Raw genomic sequence first — 26,044 nt, 5'->3', positions numbered from 1 at the left:
CTATTTTTCTAATGCACAACATGCTAATATTGGCTCATAGGTAGACCACTCCCTGTTTAGCAAAGGGGTGGATCTTCCTCTTTGGAAGTTCCACTGAGCCTGGGATCAACCAAGCCCCAGTAAAGCCATCTGCCCAGAGGGATCTTTATCTCTGGAGAAGTCAGGGAGCATTGACCCCAGGAACAAGGAGTAGTAAGTGCAGGCTATATATTTTGTAATAGCACATTCTAGGAAAGTGAGATAGCCAGCTTTATTTAGAAAGAGCAGTTTTCTGGCTCCAACTAAGAGAGATTAGCTGGGAGTATTCTCCTTAACAGGCTCTGCTGCCTTAGTGAAGGGACCACAGTACTGACAAGGGTATCAGGCATAGTCTTCTCCCTGATCCATGCCTGTTGTAGGGGATCAGTCCATTAAGGTAGAAACCCTAAGGTTAAAAGAATTACTATCCAGACTACTCTCCACAGCGGTGCCATACTGTTTAGCTGTCTTGACCCTGCCAATACTCTGCTCAGCTGAGATAAACCAGTGGAAACTATACCTTTTACTTGTTCTACACTGAACATGCCAATCCATTGCTACACCTGCATTTATGAGTATTACATAACCCATAACTGATTAAATTTAAAAAAAAAAAAAAACATTGGGCTCAAACCTTCTATTTGTAGTTGGATAAAGAACTGGCTGAATGAAGGTTGTTTTAAAATAAAGTTGATAAATAGAACACTTTATATTTAGACAAATTTTGTCATTGGGGTACCTCAGGGATCATTATTTGTTTCATTGCTTTTTCATTTCTTTACAAATGACCTAAAGGCTGGTATAGTATTGTCTGTGTTTGGTGACCCGGACTGGCAAATGCCAGAGGGGCTGCTGTAAGATGCCATAGACAGTCACTATTTATTGGGCTGTGGGGGGCTGTTTGGGCCTCTCTGTACTTGTAATGCCAGGGCCTATGTTGTATCCCAGTCCAGACCTGTTTGATACTAAATTGCTCAAAACAATAGCTTACATGTAGGACATTTACACTTTGCAGAGAGAATAATTGGAGCTCTCGGCACCAAAACTGTCAAATAAGGTTTGATGTTAATAAAGATGTGCAAGATTATGGACTTGGGCATAAACAAAACAAATGTAACTTGTACAACAATTGTAATTGTCGAGAATGATCTAGGAATATTGTAGGTAACAGACTGTACAACTTAAAGCAGTGGAAGCTATTGGCTGCCAAAGCTAATAAAGATCTCTCTTATAGAAAAAAGGCATTTATTTGAGGGCTGAAATAATAATTTTGCAACTTGTTGCAGGTACTTTTGGGTGCCTAATCCATAGTAAGGATAAGAGGTCACTATTTAATTTTTGGCAGCTGTATTTTTACAGAATATTTATGTAACTACAGTAAAAAACAACTTTACATCAAAAGAGGGTAAATTCTGAAAAAAATGCAAAATCCAAGGAAGAAAAAAAATGAAGCTTACCTGTATGGGACCTCTAAAAAATGGCCTCTGTTTCAGTAGAAATGTAAAATCTGGAGACGTAAAATTGGGGCTCTGTTGTACAGATTGTACCCAATAGTTCTTCCTTCCAAACATATGTGCTAAACTGCACATAGCAACCAGTCAGCAATTAGTCTTCTCCTGTTAGAGTGTAAGCTCTTGTGGACAGGACCTTGACCGCTTTTATTAGTTATTTGTATTTTTGCATGTTTAGCATATAGCATTAAATGCAGAATATGTTGACGCTTTATATATATATATATTTATATATATATATATATATATATAGTATACAGGGAGGAGCACACCCTATACAAGTCCAAATGCCCTTGGTGCAGGTCAAAAAACAAAAATATAGTAGAAAGAGTGCCGCACACACAGGGACTTGATACAAAAGAAAAAGTGGTTTTATTGAAAAAATTCCAACGTTTCGAGCACAATCTGTGCTCTTCCTCAGGGACAAACCAGTTTGTCCCTGAGGAAGAGCACAGATTGTGCTCGAAACGTTGGAATTTTTTCAATAAAACCACTTTTTCTTTTGTATCAAGTCCCTGTGTGTGCGGCACTCTTTCTAATATATATATATATATATATATATATATATATATATATATATATATATATATATATATATATATATATATATATATATATATATATATATATATATGTATGGGACCTGTTATCCAGAATGCTTGGGACCTGGGGTTTTCCAGATAAGGGATCTTTCCAAAATTTGGATCTCCATAACTTAAGACAACAAGAATCAATTAGTTGCGATCAAGTACAAGGTACTGTTTTTAATTATAGAGAAAAAGGAAATAATTTTTAAACATTTGAATTATTTGATTATAATGGAGTCTATGGGAGATGGCCTTCCCATAATTTGGAACTTTCTATAGTTCCAATGACTGTCAGGGCTCACCGTTAAAGGCCTTTCTTGACAGCACACAGTTCAGCCTTAGTTGGAAAGCAGCACTAAGACAAGGTTGCCAACATTAAGGAATCAAAACAACTTTTTACAAAATGTCATTTATCACAGAAAGTGAAAAACCAACATCACAGCTGCAAATATACAGAGCCAATTGTTATTTATCTAAAAATAGCCTCCTGTTTGTGTGCCATACACTCATATTAATGCCTGGCAAACAGATTAGTGAAACAAGCCATTCACTGCTTATAAAATGTGGCAATGAAAATTGATTAGCTTGGCATTAATGGGTTAGCTTAGAAGCTTTTAAAACAATACAATTTCAAACATATATTGTTGGAACTGATAAACAATATTTTGTGCTTATTCATAATTATTTGCCTAGAATTAACTATCTTAGATCTTTGCAAGTGGACTATATTTTATCAATTGCTTTTCACTCATTGGTACCAAGGGCCTGTCAACAAGGTGTGTATAGCATTATGTCAGAAATACAAAGTGACAAATGACTTAATTCTGTTTCTGTGATCCACTGGGTAAAACAAAGCTAATTATAAAAGGGCACCTATGAAAGAAAATGTGTTCCCCCACTGAAGGTGCAAGCTAACAGAACCACACTCTAGAACAGGGATCCCCAACCTTTTTTTTTTTTTTTACTAGTGAGCCACACTCAGATGTTGAGTGTTGGTGAGCCACACAAGCATGAAAAAGTTCATTGAGGATGCAAAAAAAAAAAACTGTGTCTGTGCTTCCAAAACTTGTCTCCAAGCCAGAAATGTAAAAATGGGCACCTACTTCGAGGACACTGGGAGCAACATCAAAGAGGGTGGTGAGCAACATGTTACCCCTGAGCCACTGGTTGGGAAGCACTGCTCTAGAACAATAGTATTTTTCACATATAGGTCCGCTCAAAAACAACCTGTATTTGAAGACCAAGGCCATGGTTACACTGGTCCCTCTCTTGGCCTGCGTATAAACGCAGGGTGAAAAACAGGGCGAGTCCCTTACCTAAGCCTGCTTTGTTGTCTGCACTAACATTTTGGCATGGGAACCCAGAAGTATACATTTGCGCCCCATGATTGTTCTGTGTGTCTGCATGCAGGACGATGTAGTGTTCGTGCAAACACAGGAGTGGTTTAGCCGTTTCCCAGCCTGTGAATAAACAGCCCAGTGCGGTTTTATCTTTAACCTGTATACAGAAAGGTGTTAAGGTGCTGCCAGGTCTATGAGATGATTAGTAGGAAATAACTGTATTGCCAATACCCAGCAGGCCACTAACATAATTCCGTGTGTAGAATGTGTAAATAGCAGAGATGCACTACACTACACATAACAAAATAAGTGATATCGTAAAGCACTATGTAATTTGCTGGCTCTTTATAAATTAATCATGATGTTATCTTGGAAAGAAAGATTCCATTCTTATGCCACAATCCTGTTATTCGTTGGAGCCCAGGATGGTTTAATACCCATATCAGCAACATGTTACCCCTGAGCCACTGGTTGGGAAGCACTGCTCTAGAACAATAGTATTTTTCACATATAGGTCCGCTCAAAAACAACCTGTATTTGAAGACCAAGGCCATGGTTACACTGGTCCCTCTCTTGGCCTGCGTATAAACGCAGGGTGAAAAACAGGGCGAGTCCCTTACCTAAGCCTGCTTTGTTGTCTGCACTAACATTTTGGCATGGGAACCCAGAAGTATACATTTGCGCCCCATGATTGTTCTGTGTGTCTGCATGCAGGACGATGTAGTGTTCGTGCAAACACAGGAGTGGTTTAGCTGTTTCCCAGCCTGTGAATAAACAGCCCAGTGCGTTTTTATCTTTAACCTGTATACAGAAAGGTGTTAAGGTGCTGCCAGGTCTATGAGATGATTAGAAGGAAATAACTGTATTGCCAATACCCAGCAGGCCACTAACATAATTCTGTGTGTAGAATGTGTAAATAGCAGAGATGCACTACACTACACATAACAAAATAAGTGATATCGTAAAGCACTATGTAATTTGCTGGCTCTTTATAAATTAATGATGTTATCTTGGAAAGAAAGATTCCATTCTTATGCCACAATCCTGTTATTCGTTGGAGCCCAGGATGGTTTAATACCCATATCAGGTCCTTGACTATTCATCTGGTTTCCTTGTACTTATGGCACCAGCACTTAGAGTATTAAGCTCCCTGATTGTGTTGTTTTGTTATTACAGAGAAAAAGGAAATATGTTTTTATATTCTGATTTCATTCAAATTATGTCTATAGGAGGTGACCTTCCCTTAATTCAGAGCTTTTTGGATTAATGGGTTTCTGGATAACAGAGTATTACATCTGTAATACACACACACCAAAGTAGGATGGCATAGAGGTTCTGGGTAGGAAGAAGGGTTTTTTCTCCTGCGCCAGTAGAGAAAGGGCAAACCACCTGCAGTCTGTTGGGAAGCAGGACAGTCTCTCCAAACTGTCTCCTGTTATGCCTACAGATTGTATGGCAGTAAGGGTAAAATTAGTCAAACTACCCAACCACAGAGATGTACATATGTCAACCTTGTATATCAAACTCACAAATCTTAGAGAAGGGTACATACTGATACAGCACCTCTAAAACAGGTGGGGGGAGTAGTGCTAAAAAGGGAAGGCAGGCTGTAGTTGTAGGGGATTCAGTTATTATAAAGGTGGATAGGGTAATTTGTTGCAAGGACCCTACGTGCCGAACTGTCTGTTGCTTGGCTGGTGCTAGGGTTTGGCATGAGGTGGAACAAGTGGACAAATTATTGTGAGGGACTGGGGAAGGCCCAGCAGTCTTGGTACACACAGGTACCAATGACAAAGTTAGAGGAGGGGTAGAGGTCCTCAAGAACGATTTTAAAAAACTTGGCGATAAGTCGCGCCGCAACAAATCTCCCTTGTCGCGGGCGACTAATCTCCCCGCAATGCCATCCCACCGGCTAGAATGTAAATCACCGGTGGGATGGCATAGGCAGCACCACGATTTGGCAAATTCGCCGAAGTTTCCTTTCAAGGAAACTTCGGCAATTTGTGGTGCCGCGTATGCAATCGCACCGGCAATTTACATTCTAGCCGGTGGGATGGCATTGTGAGGATATTAGTCCCCTGTGACAACAGAGATTTGTGGCGGCGCAACTAATCTCCCCGTGTGTGACAGCCCTTATGTCACAGGTTGTTGAGGAGCCAACCAGGAACCATGCTATATTGGATCTAGTGATCTCTAATGACCCAGAACTTATAGCAAATGTGCAAGTGGTTGAACCCCTGGGTAATAGTGACCATAACGTTAGTTCAGTTGATGTTTCGTGCAGGAAACAAATACATGCTTGGGCAACAAATACCCTAAATTTTAGAAAAGCAAATTTTAGATCCTTAAGGGCAGTGCTTCAGGGCATAGGGCATTATGTTGTCTGCTAAAAACACAGAGCAGAAATGGTTGTCATTTAAAATGATATTAAATTATTACTGTTCTCAATTATTCTATTAAAAGTGTTAGGAATCACCTTAATTCTGAGGTAAAGAAGTTAATAGGAAAAAAAGGAAAGCTTTTAGGAAATAAAAGTCAAAGGGGACAGAAGCTGCATTTATTGAATAAAAACAATATAACAAGTGTTGTAAAACAGCAATCCGGAAGGCAAAGATAGAAAATGAGGAGCGCATTGCGGCAGACGCCAAAACCAACCCCAAAAAGTTTTTTAAGTATATTAATAGTAAAAAGATGCAGGTTGAGGGTGTGGCCCCATTGAGTTATAGTAACAATATGGTTACAGCGGATACAGAAAAGGCAGATGTGCTAAACCAGTTCTTTTCTTGTGTGTATACAGTAGAGGAGCCAGTGGGCCAAGTCCCACCCAATAGCTGCACTGTTGCCTCAGCTCCAACTACACAGTGGTTGGCACAGGGTATGGGGCTTAAAGGTTTACACCAGTGGTTCAGACTGCAAGATTGCCAGTTGAAATGCAATAACGATTTTTACTTTTGTGAGTAGTTAAAGCAGAAGTTGGAATGCTAGGTCGGTCCTTACCTATGGAATGTCAAAACTCTACCGTGCATTCTGCAAAGACTGCCTTTGTTGCATTGAACTGATTTGTGGCACATAGGACAATTTAAATACATTTCTTCTTTATTAATTTGTGAAAGTAGTAATCTTCCATTAAACAAAAGTTGTTCTTATATAGCAAATTCATTACCTAATCATAAGGATATTCCAAGCAGCATATAAAAGCCTGGACATCCTTGGTGACTTCTAATGTTATATTTTACTATGGGCAGGGGGTGTACAATTTCCTTCAAAATCTGGCTGAGGCATTTAGACACTCGGAAACAAAACACAAACAAAAAATGCATCTGCACTCAAGATTCCCGATTCCTACCCACAATCAATAACTTTCCTTCTGCACATACTACAAGTGCAACTATATATTCCCACAGCTATTAAATATCACATCTACCGCCTTCTGAAGAGGCATCTCTGTAACCCTAATACAGGCATTACAACAAAGCACTACCACTGACATCAACACAACATGCTTATACAATGTATTTTAGCTTAGGGAGCTGCACTGATCAATGGGCTGGGAAAGATTTTAAACCAAGGAGGAGAATGTGGGCTCTTACAAAATAAGTGGGAGTAGACAGGCAGATGGGAAACACATGGGGGTGTAGAGAGGAGAAACAGAATAATAGGCCTATGTGGGTGTTGGGGCAAATATTAACAAGACAATAAATCTAATGGAATAAGAGAACAAAAATATAATATAAATGCTATACCACTGAGTTACTAAAAGATCACTTAGGCAGACTGATAAGTGTAGGATGTAAAAGGATACAGTCATACTTTTTATTCCTAAATTACACTGTTTACATAGTAAATAATTCACTGAGCTATATAAATCTTTATTCTTGAACAAAACAAAAGGAATTCTGGGAAATCATTCCAAACTCCTAAAAAAAAAAATCCCATTTAGAGTTAATCCTACAGGCTAAAGCTCACCCACTGGGTTTAAAAGCAGAAGCCAGGATAATAGCTGATCAGATGGCTTCTGCTTTAAACCCCAGTGGGTGAGCTTTAGCCCATAGGATAAACCCATGTAAATGGCAATTTTTTTTTTTAGGAGTTTGGAATTCATTCCCAGAATTCCTTTTGTTTGCTTTTACCTGTATGAGGTAGTCTCCTCAACCTTAATGATTTGTTTGTGAAACCACACGGTGACTCTACCTGAGCTGATCAGAAAACCCTGCACTACACTGATGAGCCTCAAGAAAGGCGAAACCGGTCTGTAGGTGGGAATCTGATCAGCTATTATCCTGGCTTTAGCCTATAGCATAAATCCATGTAAATTTTTTTTAGGCGTTTGGAATTTATTTCCAGAATTTCTTTCGTTTGCTTGTATCTGTATGAGGCAGTCTCCTCAACCTTAATGATTTATTTTTGAACCAACAAATATATATTTTTTTTTAGCTGTAATATTGGTGTGTAGGCGCCATCTCAGTGCATTGTGCCTGAGTCTGAGCTTTCAGAAGGAGCCAGCACTACACATTAGAACTGCTTTCAGCTAACCTATTGTTTCCCCTACTCCCATGTAACTGGAGGAGTCCCAAGCCGGACTTGGATTTCTTACTATTGAGTGCTATTCTGATACCTAGTGGGAGCTGCTATCTTGCTCCCTTCCCATTGTTCGGCTGATCGGCTGCTGGGAGGGGGGTGATATCACTCCAACTTGCATCATTCAAGTTTTCATATGTGTTTTTGAAAAAACGGATTTCAATGCAGGAATTTGCTGGAGAAGCTCTATTAACTGATGTGTTTTGAAAAAAACATGTTTTCCCATGACAGTATTCCTTTAATTAGTATTTCATAGAGAACAAATGTCAGAAAGTTTGTTTACATATTTATTACACCGTGACACTCAAAAGAATTGCAGTACATTATCATAATAAAATGAATTAGTGATGCCAATATTATATATTACTTACTGGTTAATATGTATACCCAATATAATACAGGTCTGTATATTAATAAAAATATTGCAATAAACAGTAAATTCATCAAAGCAATAAACCAACACTGAATAAGTCCATGAAATCATTATTTAGTTCATTAGACAGGTTTTGAATTTGTTTTTTTTTTTTTTTAAAAATTCCCATATTTAATTAATGCTGCTAAAGATACTAAAAAAATTAATTTATTGGCATAAAGTTACTATGTAAGCTGATAAGATGATTTGGTACAATGAATTTAAATAGTAGACAGTACTTGGTATAGTATGAAGCCAATGAACAACAAAGAAAATTGAATTTCAGAAGCAAAATTCAAGTACCGGTAATACCAGCATAAACCCTTGGACCAACAGAACCCAACCAAATATGCTACAGAAATTAATGGGGCAGAACAGCCTCTTGTTTAGTATGAGTTAATTGAAGAGGGCTTGTGCTAAACATACTTTTTGCCTATTGTTTTAAGAACAACATTCAATTATCTTTGCTTTCTTTAAACAGGGCAATAGAAGCTACTCCTTATATTGGCCTTATGAGTTAGGTAATTTAATTCCCATTATACAACCCCCGACCTTCCACTTTTGTTGTGACTGTTTTGTTAGCAGGAGTCTATTATGCAGGTTTATATGTACACTGCTAATCTAATTATCTACCTCACAAGGAAAAAAAAAATAACTCAAGGACACAAGGTAGAAAAGAAACAAGTGCAGCAAAAGGAAAAAAAAGAATTGCTAATTTATAAGTCCCATTCATTAGTGCAACAAGTTGTAGCTGCAAATAATTACAGTAGATGATATCACAGGCTGAAATGAGGAGGAGTGAAAGGGACAGAGGCACCAGCTGTAATGCTGAGAAAAGCAGATACATATAACATACCTTCAGGAGGATGGGGAACCTGCAAAGTGCAATCAAAAAAAGGTGAGGTATTACTTCACTTGCAAAGACTAATCACAAAAATTAAAAGTAAAAAGACAGATTAAGTGAGGGCCATTAGAAATTGGAGATATTATGATAACAATGACATATATGCACGTGTTTGCTAATGATTTTTAGCTCCTGTATTGGTCAGTATTTGTATATAATATTTTTATTTCCATTTTACATGTTTTAGTAATCATACTTTGCAAAATGTGAAAAGTAGAAATGGTGATATGAAGAAGAGAAGAGCTGGTACTGGAGAAGTTGTCACATCCATGTTTTAAGATTTGCATCTTGATGATGTGTACACCCATTCTATACATGGCTGTGGAATATATTGGACCTATACTAATGTGTTTATTTATCTAATCATACTGGGACTAAAATAGGCAAAATATTCAGTGGTGAAGGACCTCATTATACGTTTGTATAATAAACGCTGTAGCAAGCAAAAACAGTCAGCAGCAAAGGTCAGCTTAAATTTGTGCTGTATTAAAAAGTACAGGTTAACAGAAGCAGAGGGCAATTCTTCCCTTTTACGTAGCATGGGTAAGGCCCCTCAAGGATATCCCAGAACAGATTTATTCTCCAGGTTTATTACAGAATAGAGAAAGTCTAGAGGAGAGCAATACCCCATTCTTTCCTATAGTGAATTTTTACTTACTGCACCACATGGAAGTACGGAACGCAGCAAGTTGTATCTCACCTCTGTTCTCTGGTGCAGTTGTATAGTACACTATAAGAAGAAATGGGCTTTTAATTCATGAGTACCCTTGCAGAGCAATGCAAACATATAGGGGCACATTTACTTATCCACAAACGCTCCGAACGTTTGTTCGACCGGTCCAATCGTATTTTCTGCAACTTTTTCGTACCTTGCTCAACTTTTTCGAAAAAATCAGATCGGTTTTGCCGCTGTTTACAATCGTTCGGTATGAAAATTTAGTGACTTTCGGATCGCCAAAACGATATTATTGTGACTAATACGATTTTTTCATAAGCATTTTTGTGATATTTGCGATCTTCAGAAATTTTAGTTTCCAATCCAAATTTTTCCTTTCGGGATTCAAACTCGTGTTTTGATAAATCTGCCCCATAGAGTAGACTTCTTTGAAGGAGCAATTAAAAAGTAACTGTTGAAAGCAAGCTAGTTGCAGGCAAAACCTACTCCCTTTGTTAAATATATATTGAAGTAGTAGAATTCCTAATGAATCGGATAAAAGTGAATGTAGGACTGGCCAGACTGGGTATGACTGATGTAGTTGGCCAACTTGGAAATATTGCAATATATGGACAAATAATCCCTAAAGGAAATGTCTTGCACGGAATGTCTTAAAAGACAAGTCAACCCAAAATATGTTTTGCCAAATAAAAAAACATAATTCTAAACAACTTTGCAATATACATTAATTACAAATTTGTAATGGTTTTTGAGTTATTTGTATATATAACTGCTATTAAAAGTAGAGTCTTTCTGTCCTTTTCTACTCTCTGCCCTGGTGGCTCTGGGGTTTGAAACAAAATTTAATGGTAAGTATACAGTGGTGTGAAAAACTATTTGCCCCCTTCCTGATTTCTTATTCTTTTGTATGTTTGTCACACAAAATGTTTCTGATCATCAAACACATTTAACTATTAGTCAAAGATAACACAAGTAAACACAAAATGCAGTTTTTAAATGAGGGTTTTTATTATTTAGGGAGAAAAAAAATCCAAACCTACATGGCCATGTGTGAAAAAGTAATTGCCCCCTGAACCTAATAACTGGTTGGGCCACCCTTAGCAGCAATAACTGCAATCAAGCGTTTGAGATAACTTGCAACGAGTCTTTTACAGCGCTCTGGAGGAATTTTGGCCCACTCATCTTTGCAGAATTGTTGTAATTCAGCTTTATTTGAGGGTTTTCTAGCGTGAACCGCCTTTTTAAGGTCATGACTAGGCCACTCCAAAGTCTTCATTTTGTTTTTCTTCAGCCATTTAGAGGTGGATTTGCTGGTGTGCTTTGAGTCATTGTCCTGCTGCAGCACCCAAGATCGCTTCAGCTTGAGTTGACGAACAAGATGGCCGGACATTCTCCTTCAGGATTTTTTGGTAGACAGTGGAATTCATGGTTCCATCTATCACAGCAAGCCTTCCAGGTCCTGAAGCAGCAAAACAACCCCAGACCATCACCATATTTTACTGTTGGTATGATGTTCTTTTTCTGAAATGCTGTGTTACTTTTACGCCAGATGTAACGGGACACGCACCTTCCAAAAAGTTCAACTTTTGTCTCTTCGGTCCACAAGGTATTTTCCCAAAAGTCTTGGCAATCATTGAGATGTTTTTTAGCAAAATTGAGACGAGCCATAATGTTCTTTTTGCTTAACAGTGGTTTGCGCCTTGGAAATCTGCCATGCAGGCCGTTTTTGCCCAGTCTCTTTCTTATGGTGGAGTCGTGAACACTGACCTTAATTGAGGCAAGTGAGGCCTGCAGTTCTTTAGATGTTGTCCTGGGGTCTTTTGTGGCCTCTCGGATGAGTTGTCTCTGCGCTCTTGGGGTAATTTTGGTCGGCCGGCCACTCCTGGGAAGGTTCACCACTGTTCCATGTTTTTGCCATTTGTGGATAATGGCTCTCACTGTGGTTCGCTGGAGTCCCAAAGCTTTAGAAATGGCTTTATAACCTTTACTAGACTGATAGATGTCAACTACTTTTGTTCTCATTTGTTCCCCAATTTCTTTGGATCTTGGCATGATGTCTAACTTTTGAGGTGCTTTTGGTCTACTTCTCTATGTCAGGTAGCTCCTATTTAAGGATTTCTTGATTGAAACAGGTGTGGCAGTAATCAGGCCTGGGGGTGACTACAGAAATTGAACTCAGGTGTGATAAACCACAGTTAAGTTATTTTTTAACAAGGGGGGCAATCACTTTTTCACACAGGGCCATGTAGATTGAGTTTTTTCTCCCTTAATAACGTAAACCTTCATATAAAAACTGCATTTTGTTTTCAATTATGTTATCTTTGACTAATAGTTAAATGTGTTTGATGAGCAGAAAAATTTAAGTGTGACAAACATGCAAAAGAACAAGAAATCAGGATAGTTTTTCACACCACTGTATATATTATCTCCAGCATTTGATACTGTTTGATATAACTGTGCATAAAATTGTATGTTTCTTGGTAGAAAACTAGCTGAATTAAAAAATAGTTTCAATAAAACAATGAACAAGGGCCACAGCGGTACATTGGCTACAGAGCTGGGTCCGGTCCTTATCAAACTCCTTGACAAATTGTGGATTCAGACTTTAATGATGAAATGGGCAGAGAAATGGTTGTTCATTTACAGTATATACTATATGTCATTTACTCAAATGGTAATTGAATTGCTTCTTTGATACTTAAGATTTTATTTTGATTTTTAAAAGGCTATGGAAAGAGAAACCGGAGATATGACTTATCCTGCCTTATTTCATTTTGCTGTTATCCAACAAAGATGTGAATTAGCAATGCATTCTACCTCACAGGACAAAATATTTTATATCTTGGATACGTTTGTGGTATGCGCATGCATTCATGATATGTTTGCTAGATATTCCAGTACCTTTTGCAAAAGGAATAAGGATGGTTGAACTGAACGTTGCATTATCTTATACATTTTATCAATAATAGCACAGCACATGATTGGAAGTGTAAGAAATTGTTAAGTTAATAAAAAGTCAGGTGCAAAATTAAAAGAAAATGTGGAAATCACCGCAGCGTCTAGGCAAGCCGAAATTACAATCATATACCTTATAGATTTTAAACTCTATTGGGCAGAACCTTCCTTACCTCTTGTCGGTTAATGGTTGCTTTGTATGTAATTATGTATAAACTCACTTATTGTACAGCACTGCGGAATATGTTGTCGCTTTATAAATACATGTTAATAATAATATAGCAGGCCCCTTGAAAAAAATAATCCAGCAACACACCAATCTGTGGCAATAAACTGCCTAGTATAAATAAAAGCCAGTAGTTTCCACTTCAATTTCAGAATGGTAGCTGCACAGCAATAAGGAATAACAGATCTGTCAAGGGTGCTTGGCTTGAATGGAAAGCAAGCCACGCCACATCTCAGGGACTTCATAAGTGGGCATTTAGAAAACCAAACTTGGACATGAAACTAGTCTAGAGACACCATTGCTCTTGCCAGGCAATAAAAAAAATAGCATTAATTTGTCACATCATCTAGGAACTTTTTATGAAGAAATGAACTGACAGAGTGAAACAGCCATTATGTAAAAAATCAAGGCATACATCATGTGCTCTGTGTATACTGGGTAATAATGTTTCAGCTGTACATCTAGCTACCATAGGGTATTTTTATATAGTATGGTTTATTGGGGGGAGCATTATATAAAGTATACACTACCAGTTTAGTTTTATTACAATTTAAGCACCAGAGTCTAAAAAATATCAAAACAAGTTACAAACATAACCAAGCTAAACAAAAGCAATCTTAGACAGATCAAACTTGGCATTTGAAAAAAAAAAATAAAATCTAATTCCAGTTCTACAGAATTGCCTACAAATAGTTTACACCAGGTGGCCTTTACCTTTTTAGCCAAATCCCCCCAAATCAGTTCAGTGGGTTGGTCAGGTGATTGGATGGACCATACCATCTCTTTCAGACATCAGAATTCCAATTACTCTGTGAAGGCCTGCAAAACACTGTCTTTCACCTGGTTAATGTACAAAAGTAATGATGATCCCAAGATGTGAAGTTTATATTTATCAGTCAACAACACTTTTTTTTCATTCTGCAGGAGGAGCACAGTTCTTTTGTTTCTTAGCTCAATCAAGCCTCTGAACCCTGTTTGGCTCCCCTGCTACATGGCCATTTCATAAGTCTTTGCACCATTGAGTTGGACACTATATTTGCACACTTAAGCTGTGACTTGATATCCTGTGCAGTCTTCTCTTCTCCAGGCTAGTGCCCCTTATGTGCCAATTATAAAAGACACAAAGGCAGGTCTAACATCAAGATAAAGACAAAGTTGTTGTAGGTGTCTAATTTCACTGATGGAAACACAGCCCATTTCTAATTAGATAAAGCCTGTTTTGAAGAAAAGTAAAATATGACATACATATTCCTAAATTAAAGTGGACCTGTCACCCATGCATAAAAAGCTGTATGATAAAAGTCCTGTTCAAATTAAGCATGAAACCCATGATAATTTTTTAATTAACACATCCATAGTCATTATAATTCATTTTAAAATCCCAGCTGTCAATCATATATTGTCTGCCCAGTCTTTATGCCTTGGGTATAGAGGCGGGGAAGACGATTACTTTCATCTTCCATTCAGCACTTCGCAGACATCCTCACTTTCCTTACCAACAAAATGGCAGCTGTCTACTTGTTGTGATTGTGAATTCCAAGACTAAAGGAAACAAACTGTTATAATATAATTCTTGACTAACCCGAAAAGAATTGGCAATTATTTAAATGTCTCTTTTAATCAGGAAATTAAATAAGATTGTGTTGAAAACTTTTGATTGGCAGTTTAAATTCTAATACAAGCCCATCTGACAAATGCCAGAGGGACTAGTATAAGATGCCATAGTCGCCATTTATTGGCATAGTACAATTGCCCGCCTCCCCTTAGCTATTGCATAGTAATGTGCCCCTATTTGCAAAATTTCCAGACACCACCTTCCATCCACTTTGATTCTCTTCGCTGACATGGAGCCTGCGCAGTTGGGCTAGTCAGGAATCAGCTTCAATTGTGCAGGCTCCGTGCCTGCATAGATCCAGAGCACTCCATCAGCAGTGGATAGAGACAACATTTAGAGCTTCATGGGTTTCCTGATCAGTCATGTGAGGTGGTTCTATAACCAACAAAGCACAACAGCCAAGTTGTAGATATCCTGACCTTGTGATTTAAGAGTACGATGAAATGAATCTAAATGTGGGATTGTTTCAAAAATAAAATCAAGGATGTTGCACAAGAGTTCACAGGGGCCTTCCTATACTAGCCTCACTGGGTGCTCCGATAGCCTTTTCAGGCTGAAGCCACATGGGGTGGATTCTTAGCCTGTATACAAATGCCGGCTGCCCCTATGCTTCAAAAATCTTACCGATGTGTCTGCACCCGGAGCCACTGTGTCGCCCCCCAATTGCAGGCACACAAAGTGTTATTAGGTGCAAAACTGCAGGCTGAGAATCCACCCTGTGTGGCTTCAGCTTTAAACACTTTCACACCTTATGTAAAACACAGATTTCATTCCCTTATCTGGCATCCTGCAAGATACCCCGAGATTTAGTCTGAAATGTGGTCACTTGGTAACTTATGTTTTGGGGTTTTTTTTTTTGCTTATTTTAGTTAAATAAAGTCTGTGCAACATTTAATAAACCGTGGAGGTTGGAAAGTTGTTGGGTAATGTCAAAATATCCTGTAGCATAAGGTACAGTGCAAATTTAGCCCAATGATTGCCAGAAAGTACTGCATTTTGTGACCAGAAAAGATTTGGGTACATTTAAATTGGTGGAAGATTTTTTAATTCTGTAACTGCAATTTTAGGAAGTAAAAAGGATTGGGTCACAGTAACGGCTTCTCTGGGTGACTTAGGCTCATTGCGTTATTAAGTGCAGTAATGCGCATGATGAAACTGATTGCTGTAATGTTGTGGTGGTTTGTGGGAAATGTTTATTAAACATTAACACAAAGGCTTGTGGGGAGCAGAATAAAACATGGGTAATTTAAAAACACAGTGTTATAAAAAAGCGCATCTGATAGCACAATATCCGTGCAGCCAAAGCAATTTAAATACAAATGAACCAGTACAGTTACCGATAGTGACCAATCAGTTATAGCTTTTTAAAAGTTTACTACAAACTAGAAATTAAAAACAATCTAGTCACTATGGGTTAGCAATGCTATGGACATTTGGTACAAAAGTTAAAGCTGTATAGTCAAAAGGAAACTGCATGCAATGGCAAAGAAAACAAACATTTAATATTAAATTTCAGTTGTTTATTGACAAGATGCCTTTTTAAAATCCAAGAAAGAAATTTAGTCTACACATGCAAAAAAATAAATTGCATTGGGGAGGAAGACTGATATTTGATTACTAAAAAAGAAAAGTTTGTCTTCCCAAACTGGATCTCATCAGTGATCAGCAATAAAGCTGAGCAGTAAAGCAAAAGGTGAGAATGTTTTTTATTTTTATTTATTGGGCCACATTTGTTTTTACAACTCTACACAGAGAAATAATAAAAAAAAATGCACCAAGACATACAAAAAAAGGCCCTTTATGCTAAAGAGTAAATCCAAGTAAAACAAAGCAAAAGTAAAATTGGGTGGATATATGCTAATTTAAATGACTACTTTTTTTGCAAATTACACACAAGAAAATGCTGAAAAATATATTTATAGCAATTGTTGCATACAAAAGCTAAAAACAAACACTTCTCGTTTATATATATGTATAAATACAAAGACAAAAGGTAATTTCTAAAATACAATATCCACAATTAGAAATTATCATTTTACATTGTGTTTTCACAGTGTATGCACAGTTCCCAAATATGCACATTTAAGTAAAAAAAAAATGCCTATAAAAAAGCAAAACAAAATGACACTGCAGTACAAAAATACTGGAGACAAACCTTTCCCTGAAAAATGTAATAGAGATGGATCTGCAGACAGAGTGACACTGTTTCTTTGCCATTTATAGCACAACAATAAACAAAATCTTCAGTGTTTTCAAGAAGAGCTTGCAGATGCATGTCAGAGATAATAAACTGGTAATCAGTGAACTAAGAGAAGGCTCTGCTTTTGTATAATTATCACATAAATTTGCTCCCTGGGCACATGGTTCTACGACTGCTAGACAGCATGTATTGGATTTATGATCTTGGCCACCATTAGGATCTTGAAGTCTAAAGAAAAATATTAATAACTTTGTTATGAAAGAATGTATTTTATTTGCATGGCCATATAGGCAAGCGTTGCAAAAATGCTCCCGTTAATTGTATGTATAAAACTACTAAATTTATGCAAAGTGAGCTGTTTCTCACCATGACCAATGTGTTACATACAACCGAATTTATTTAATGCAATTTACGCAGACTAATGGGCTTATTCATCAATTTTTGAGTTTGTAAATTCAACATTTTTTTTTCTAACTCAAATAAATGAATAAGGCATTTTAAGAAGAATTGAATGCTTGCTTATTTATTTATATGGAAACTCATTTAAATTAAAAAAAAAAAACCTCAAACACCTCTAATAGGCAAATTTACAAACGCAAAAATCTTGAATTGAAAACGTGGCTTGACTTTGCCTAGGATAAATCCCATTGACCTTTACATAGACTTGTAAACCTTTAGATGAAGTACATTTGAGTTTTTGGATTTTTTGCACTTAAATATCAGACAGTTTTAGCACAAAAAAACTCTGATAAATCACCCCTAAATAATTGCATGTAACACGTGATACAAAAAGCAGAGTAATAACAATATGACTAATACGGAATTAGTACATTCAACATTCTTGAAAACTGGTCTTCCAATTAACAGGCATGTATATGTGATATATATATATATATATATAGCACTATATTGTTAACATGTTTAATTTTGTTGAATACAAGACAGCCAGAATTTCTGCACATTTTGTTTGAAAGATGTACTTTATATTGATAGATTTGTCTACGAGAGCAGACTACTTGTACTTGTCTAACAAAGATGACTGTGTTGAAAAGTGCAGCTTCGGTGTATCCAAACAAACCAAGGTTATGACAGCACTCACAAAACATGTTAAGACAGTGCCTTCTAGGAACAACTGAACAAAAAAAGCTAGTGAAAAAAGACTGCCAATTGACATTGTCAGAATTTCAGATACGCGCAGAACATAATATGAATATAACATCCAGCTTCCAACAAATTTCTTACGAACTTCACAAAGCACTAATTGGTTGGATGACTGGAAGAATGCCTATAGCCTACTATACAGACTGCGCATAAATGGTGGAGGGTATTAGGTATTTATTTGTTCCAGTATACGGGTATTGAGCAGGTGTTTGCTTAGATTTTGTTCTTCTTGAATTTTAGGGATAAATGTATGCCGTTATAAAAAGTTCCTTATGCCTGTCGTCACAGGATTATTAGACATCTCTGAAAGCCCCATAGTGGCCAAGTCACTAGAAAAAAAGGCAACTTTTTTTAAATAAGTAAATCAATTCTTTTCAATAGCAAAAACACATTTTAAAGATGTATATAATGTTTTGATAGATGATTGTGTCGCTTTAAGAAAACACCAAAGGGATTAAGCAATTTTAAAGTAAAAAATCCAGGCATGATATAAGTTATCTGGAAACCTGTTATCCAGAAAGCTTCGAATTTTGGGAAGGCCATCTACCATAAAGTACATTATTAGCAAATAATTCCAAGTTTAGAAAATGGTTTCCCTTTTCTCTGTAATAATAAAACAGTACAATGTACTTGATCAAGGGTCCCCAACCTTTCTTACTCATGAGCCAGTCAAATGTAAAAAGACTTGGAGAGCAACACAAGCATTGGTTTGGGGGCACTGAGAGCAACATCCAAGGGGTTGGTGACCAACATGTTGCACTCGAGCCACTGGTTGGGGATCACTGTACTTGATCAACACTAAGCTGCAAGAATCCGTTTTGGTATGGAGATCCAAATTACAGAAAGATCCCTCATCTTAAAAAACCCCAGGTGCCAAGCATTATGGATAAGTCCCATACCTGTACCTAAGAAAATGCTTGTGGTATTTTGGTGAATAAAATAAATGTCCATGTTAAGTAAATAAATCTTAGTGAGGCCTGCATCTTTAAAAGAACATTTTTATTTTTACAACCCAGTTATGAGGAGGACTCGGGCTTATTAACCTAAGTTTACAGTACTATTTGCATTAATTGTGGAAGTAAACTAGCATAAGTCCTTCACATACCATAAGCATGAGGGATAGTGCTTGCTCACATTTAATGCCATTATAGGTAGTATCAGTTGACTGAATTAAAGGTGCTGCTTCAGGCACTTGCTAGTATTTTTTCTGGTACATGTTAATGCAAAAGGAATGATGTGCAAATAGGTTAATTGTGTTATAAATACAAAAATACATTCGCGACAAATTGCAACTCAGTCCTGGGTTTTCACCTATAAAATCTGTAATGCTGTGAAAGACTTAAAAAGAATCAGAAGATATGGCTTCAGTCATGACAATTCCAATTGTAAGATCTATTTTAAAAATGTTAAATTCTTCATCACAGAACGTCTATTTTGGAATGTCATTTTACAATTGTTTTCCAAAACGTCCAAATCAAAACATTTAGTTGTAAAATACACAATCCTTGATCAACAGATGCTTAAAACCATTCATATAAAAGTTTTTCTTTTAAAAAAAAAATAAAATACAAAATCACAAGTGCAAACAAGGCATGCAAAAAAAATTGCAGCAGTTTATTAATGCATTTTACTTTGTAAAAGCAAATGAACTATGTAAAAAAACATCTAATAGAATAAGAATGCTGATCACATTCACTGTGCAGCCTTCATTAAAATTTTAATTAATGCATGGGGTTTAAATTTTCACTCACTCTCAATATATCCTTAAAAACAGCAAATTTTAAAACACTTAATATGGTATTTAAAAACCCGCCTTTTAAGATGGAAGTATTTGCATCCATCAAAGATGCAACTATGCCGACGGATGTGTGTGATTTACTAATAGTACTATTGTTTACACCTGATTGTGGCTGGCACAACTAAGCTGGTAATCTGTAATGCTGGATTGTGGGTTAAAAAAAAAAAGCACTACAGATATAGGATCAGTTATATGGAAACCCCTTATCCAGAAAGGTCCGATTTACAGGAAGGCCATTTCCCATAGAACCCATTTCAAGCAAAAAAAAAAAAACCTCTAATCTTTAAAACGGATTACCTTTTTTTCGTATTATAAACAGTACCTTGTGCTTAATCCTAAATCATAATTAATTCTTATTGGAGACAAAACAATCCTATTGGGGTTATTCAGGACACATTCTGGATAACAGGTCCAATACCTGTACAGTTTTTAAACTCCTATAGTAAATGAGCCCTTAGAACTTTTAAACTGTTAACAAGGAATTAACTGCGTTATAATTAATGATACAGTGTTTTAGTAACCAGCTCCATTGTGCAAATTAAAGGTTAAATGAGTGCAAACAAGGCATTTTTCTATAAATAGACACCATATTGTGACCTAAAATGTGCATCACAAATGAAATTAAAGAATGGATGACAGAAAAAAACCTGAGACACTAGCATACCACCCAAGATAGGATGGGCACCAGAAATGTATTTTTCATGGTGGCATTACATAACATTCCATCCGATCTATGCCATGTTTGGATGGCAGATAAGAGACTTATAAGAACAAGCCTAACGAAAAAGTTACTTCCTAAAATAGTGATGCAATCGATTTTGTTGTATGAGAAACTAAAATCTTTGGTGCACATGGGGCAACACAATCAAGTAAATGACTTGTTTTTAGGTAGCAATACAAAAATGTTTTGTATGTACTTGTGTTCCATGTAATCATACCCATCAGCTATTAGTATAGACACTTGAACCTCATTAGATTTGTGTTCTCTGGGTCGAGTGTGGTGTAGATTCACTTTTACCTCCCAGACAGAATTTTCTCTTCAAACATTAAAAATTAAAAGGTTCATCAACACAGTTCGACTCAACTAAACAAAAAAAAAAAATAAAACAAAAGGATAAATAAGGCACTGCAATTTAATGACATTCTCTGCTCAAAAGTGATACTCAATAAGTTAATTTTTCAGCACCAAATATTTCAACCAAATATTAAAATCTCTCTCTCACTATACTTATTCTGAATTTGAGCTGCAGGTTCCCTAAATAGCCACATAAACTAAAAACTGCAAGTAAAATACAGGTTGCTCCTGAATAAATAATATTTATTGCATCCACAGGTCTGCGTGCAGGTGTTCCATTTCAACAAAACCTACAATGTGAGATTCACAGCTTTCCAAAAGGACCACGGCTGGTTTTCTGCACTGAAGTTTACACAAATAAGAGAGTCTATTCAATAATGTTTACAATGTGTCCAAAAAGTGAGGCAGAAAAATAAAATTAGCATTCTTTAGATGATTCAAAAAAATTATTCAGTTCAAAAGTCCGGCCAATGTATGAAAACTTCAGCAAATATATCGGAAAATATATCCAAAAAGATATTTAATGAGAGCAACTTTAGTCTTAGCAACAGTACTTCTTAAATTGATTTGCGGATTCTCTAAAGAACTGCTATAGCTTATAAAACCATACATTAATGCAATATGACTGCACAACAGCAAAAGTCATTTATTTAACCTGAAATGAAGATCTCTTGATAGGTTTGGTAGAGTCCAATTTTGACCTATGATTTCTCTTTTGTTGTGGGGGCACAAAACCTCTTTTACTCAGAGATCTAGTAAGAATCTTTTCAGCTGTCCTTTGATTTTTCGTTATTTTACACAGAAAATGATTTTGATTTGTCGGTTTTATTTGATTGGCTTTCTTTGCTGAACATGTAAGGCTGGCATGTTGAACTTTACCAGAAACTTTATTTGATGTTTTTTTCTCATTTTTCAGACAAGCATTCTTTGATGATTTAACAGCTGTATTTGCTATTTCCTTCTTCTGAGCACTGATGTCGGAGCCCAATTTAACTGTCTTTATCACTTTTTTGGCCGGTAATGAACTGCTTAACATAGTTTCTGCACTGCATTTTACTTCAGTTCTCCTCTTTTTTAAATGTGCTCCAGCTTTTATCAGGTATTCCTTAGAGCGTTTCTGACCTCTTTGTTTGTCAGAAGACAAAGTTTCAAGTTTAGGCATTGCTTTTGTAATCTTCCGGGTTAATTTGGCATCTGTGTCCTTCCTGTTGCTAGTTTTCAAATTTGATTTTCTTTCTTTAGTACTTACTCCATGTTTATTTTCATACATTAAAGACAAGGACTTTCCATGAACACTGTTCCACTTTTCTCCTCTTGCCCCAGCAGGGTTATTTAACTTAACTAATGACTTTACATTTTTAATGCCAAGTTCTTGTTTGGTATCACATTTTCCTTTGCCATCAAAGCCAGATCTACCCGGCTGTAATTCATTATCATTAAATACATTAACTAGTTCTTCTTTAGTTTTGTGATTATTACGAGCAGGAAAAACAGAGGCAAACTTTTTAAGATGTTTTTTCAAACGTTCTGCTTGCAACATATGAGTGTATGAGATGGAAGGTGGGTACTTTGGAAGAGGAAATATAGGTAAAGGAAGATCTTCAGGAAGACGAGTGTTTATTTTTTTTACAATCACTAAAGATTTTGTCTCTGTTGTCTCCAAAAAACATTTACAAATCTCTGAAATTTTAAGTGTGCTCAGAAATAATACTTGCATAGCAGAACATTTTTGAGATTCTTGTGTACTTCTGTTTTTGCGTAATCTTTTCTTTGTTTTCCAAATTTCTTTCAATTTATCAGATTTATTTTTAGATTTTTGTACATTTGGCACTTCCTTGTCAAGCTGAATCCAGCGTTTGTGAAGTGACATATACTTGGTGTTAAAATTTGCTATCAGTTCCTGATTCTCCTCTTCTGAACACCAATCAACAAATTTTGGTTTATTTGAAATATCTGTTTCATTTAGGTTAACTGCATTTAAAGAATCCTGTTGGGCAATACGTTGAGGCTTATTTGTTTTTTTGTGGTTATTTGTATTTTCCATTGATAAAGGTGCTAAACTGTGATTCCATAGAGCCATTTTTTTCGCCCTGCTTTTATTTTCTTTACTTGTCCTGAATGAGTGTGAGGTAGCTGTTAATGCCTGTGTATTGACTTTTTGAACTATACCACTTTTATCATCTGTACTTATCAAACCACCAGTTTCTAAAGGAACATAAATGCTTTCTTTCGAATCTACATCAACACATAATTTAACTTTCTCTTTCCGCTTACATCTGAGAGACATTTTATTTGATAAACAGTTGTCGGAAAAAACAACCTTTTCTGTGCCTGGTATGTTTTTTAAAATAAGCCCTGGATCATTTTTTTTACATTCAGAATTGTCAATAGTTTTATCACAAAAATTTTGTACACAATTCTGATGCGAGTTCAGGGTGGACTTTAACATTGTTTGACCTCTAACTTCCACAACCCGCTGTAAGACATTCGTACCTGGAAGCATAGATACATTAACTTGAAGATTTGGACTTTCCATTTTATCTGAAATTATATCAGATGTGCAGTTCTTGACAGATTCTTGGGTTTGCTGACTTCTTAGACATCTGTCTGATGGGGCAGGAACTTTTTTAGATTTCTTTTTTAATGACATAGAACATGTATGTATGTCATCATTGAAAGAATTTTCTGATTTTAGATTGTATGTATTTACGGTTTTCTCTTCACTTAAACTCTTTGTTACAAAGGAGTTTAGTCTTTGGTTTTGCTCATAGGCAAGTGTAGTGATATCACAATTCTGTACCTCTTTAATTGCAGTTTCTTTTTTAGGACCATCGACTGAATCTTCTGCACTGCTAGACAACAGACGTGGAATATCTTCTTTAATAGAAATTATCATTGAACTTTCATCTAAATTATTTGCTGCAGTTGAACATCTCAGGTTTAGTTGAATAGATTCTAGCATTTCTGGACATTTATCTTTTAGTTCTCTCTTTACCATGGTATTATCTTCATCTGTTCTACTCCCTTCAGATAAGTATTCCCTTTTTATTGCTACATTGCCTGAAAATTCTGAACTAAAATGGTCACTCTCATTTAATAATGCAGACTCTACAATGTTTCCAGGTACTGCCCCCAGCTCTGAATTACTGTCAATGTGCATATGGTCAAACATCTGTCTTCCTTTAATATTAGTCAATGTTGAGCACCCAATTGTTTTGTGCAATAGTTCTAAAGTACCTAGATTTTTAAGAACTGGGCATTTTTCCACATGTATCTCAGGAATTCCCAAGTCGCCCTTGCAAAATGAAGATACACCAGCAGTGTCTGTGCACTGCTCACTACCACGCCCTTCTACTGAAAATGTTACATACTGTAACAAATTCTCTGAATTTCCTAGGTTTGAACAGCGAATGGGTGTGAAAATGTTATTCTCTTGAACATCACTGACACAAGAATAGGAAACAGCCTCATCTGTGGTTGGTTGAGATTCTTCAATCGCTGAACTGGTGTTAAAAACAGCCGGCTTTATTGAAGAGGCTGAATTCACATCTGCAGAATGTTTCTGAATTAATGTAATAGGAACATTTTCATAAGCAATGCTTTTACCTGCATTACACATAAGACCAGGTGTAATGATGAGACCAAAATTGCTATTACTTTTAACACCTTCATTGACATACTGAATAATTCCTTCACCTAAATTTCCAGGTGACAAATTGCTTATAGTAATAGGCCCAATGCATAGAGTGTCATTTTCTGCTTGTCCTAATGTTGTAACTTTCCAGCTCCCACAGGCAGTCTCTATAGCCTGAGATTCAAGTTGGGTTTCTGTTAAGTTTTTACTAGATGGATCAGCCAGGGCCATAGTTGTTAATGGTTCTTTTTGTTCATTAGATTCTTTGTAACTTGTAAGCGATATAAAATCTTCTGACAATGCCTCTGGAATTCCTACATTAGCAACCAGTTGTAGAGCAGAGCAATATCCTTCTGCAGTCCCTGTATACAATTCAGCATTTTGATTTTCCAGTCTAGGTTCATTGATGAATTGATGATTTGTGTAAACAAAATTTTGGTTATCACTTAATTTCTCATCAGATCTTTTACATTTTCTAGCTAACTCATATGGCTTAATATCTTCTTGTAAACCATTTTTGCTTGAAGATGGCAAAGAAACAGAGCCACGATGACAACATTCCAGTGAATCTATATCACCATTAATGAGAAGGTTGCCCACTTCGCTTGAATCTGTAGTATTTAATGGACTAGCTTGCTTTAACTTACAGTCGCTCTCTACAGCATGCAGAAGTAATGATTTGGCACTGGACCAAAGAGCATTTTCTTTATCTGCAATGTTAGGAATGGCTGAAACAAACTTAGGATCTTCAGTATCATTTGGTAAGTCTTTCAGTGAATGCTTTTGAGGTGCAAAACAGCTTTCAGTAAAATTAGTCTGGCAGATCACATTATGAATCTGATACTGTTCTTCTGATGTTTTCATGCATAAAACAATTTTTTTTCCTGTGGTTTGTTCACCTTGGTCAGTGGAGAGGAAAGAGCAGTTTAAAAGTGTGCATTTAGTCATGGAACAGCAAACAGGGGACAGTCTCTCTGTTGCAGTTAAAAACTCAGGACCCAGACCAAGAAAAGCTTGGTTACCTGAACAGTCTGTAGCACTATTTTTAATGTCCAAATCTGTAGGGGAATTTGCAGGGGGATGACACACTAAATTGTTGAGGTGCAACAATGAAGAGTCAAATATGGGTTTGGTATACTCTTTACTATCAAACTCAATGTTCTGCTGATTAGAAGTTATAGTGCTATTTTCTTGACTGGATGAGTCTTCAGTGCAGATATTGTTTAACACATTAATAAACTGTTTTTGATGCGGAGTACACAGTTTAACCATGAACTTTTCCAGTGTTATGCTTGTTGAGTTGTTGGTATTTCTGACTTTTTCTGTACTTGACATGCTAGAAGAAAGGAGAAAA

At 36.5% G+C, this 26,044-nt stretch overlaps 1 protein-coding gene across 7 annotated transcripts in view; it reads right to left on the bottom strand.

The window, feature by feature from the left end:
- Positions 1–15,992: 15,992 nt before the first annotated feature.
- lcor (ligand dependent nuclear receptor corepressor) overlaps positions 15,993–26,044 on the bottom strand; it is a 49,360-nt gene continuing 39,308 nt past the window's right edge. For 3 of the 7 annotated variants that reach the window (NM_001195696.2, NM_001128663.3, NM_001195697.2), the window contains 1 exon segment: positions 15,993–26,026. In NM_001195696.2, coding sequence (NP_001182625.2) covers positions 21,703–26,026 — 4,324 coding nt within the window. In that variant the 3' untranslated portion in view covers positions 15,993–21,702. 7 annotated transcript variants of the gene reach the window in all.

The sequence above is a fragment of the Xenopus tropicalis genome, chromosome 7, assembly GCF_000004195.4.
Source record: "Xenopus tropicalis strain Nigerian chromosome 7, UCB_Xtro_10.0, whole genome shotgun sequence".
NCBI classification, from domain to species: Eukaryota; Metazoa; Chordata; class Amphibia; order Anura; family Pipidae; genus Xenopus; species Xenopus tropicalis.
Note: the sequence above shows the minus strand (reverse complement) of the source record. Positions and strands in the feature narration are given on the sequence as shown.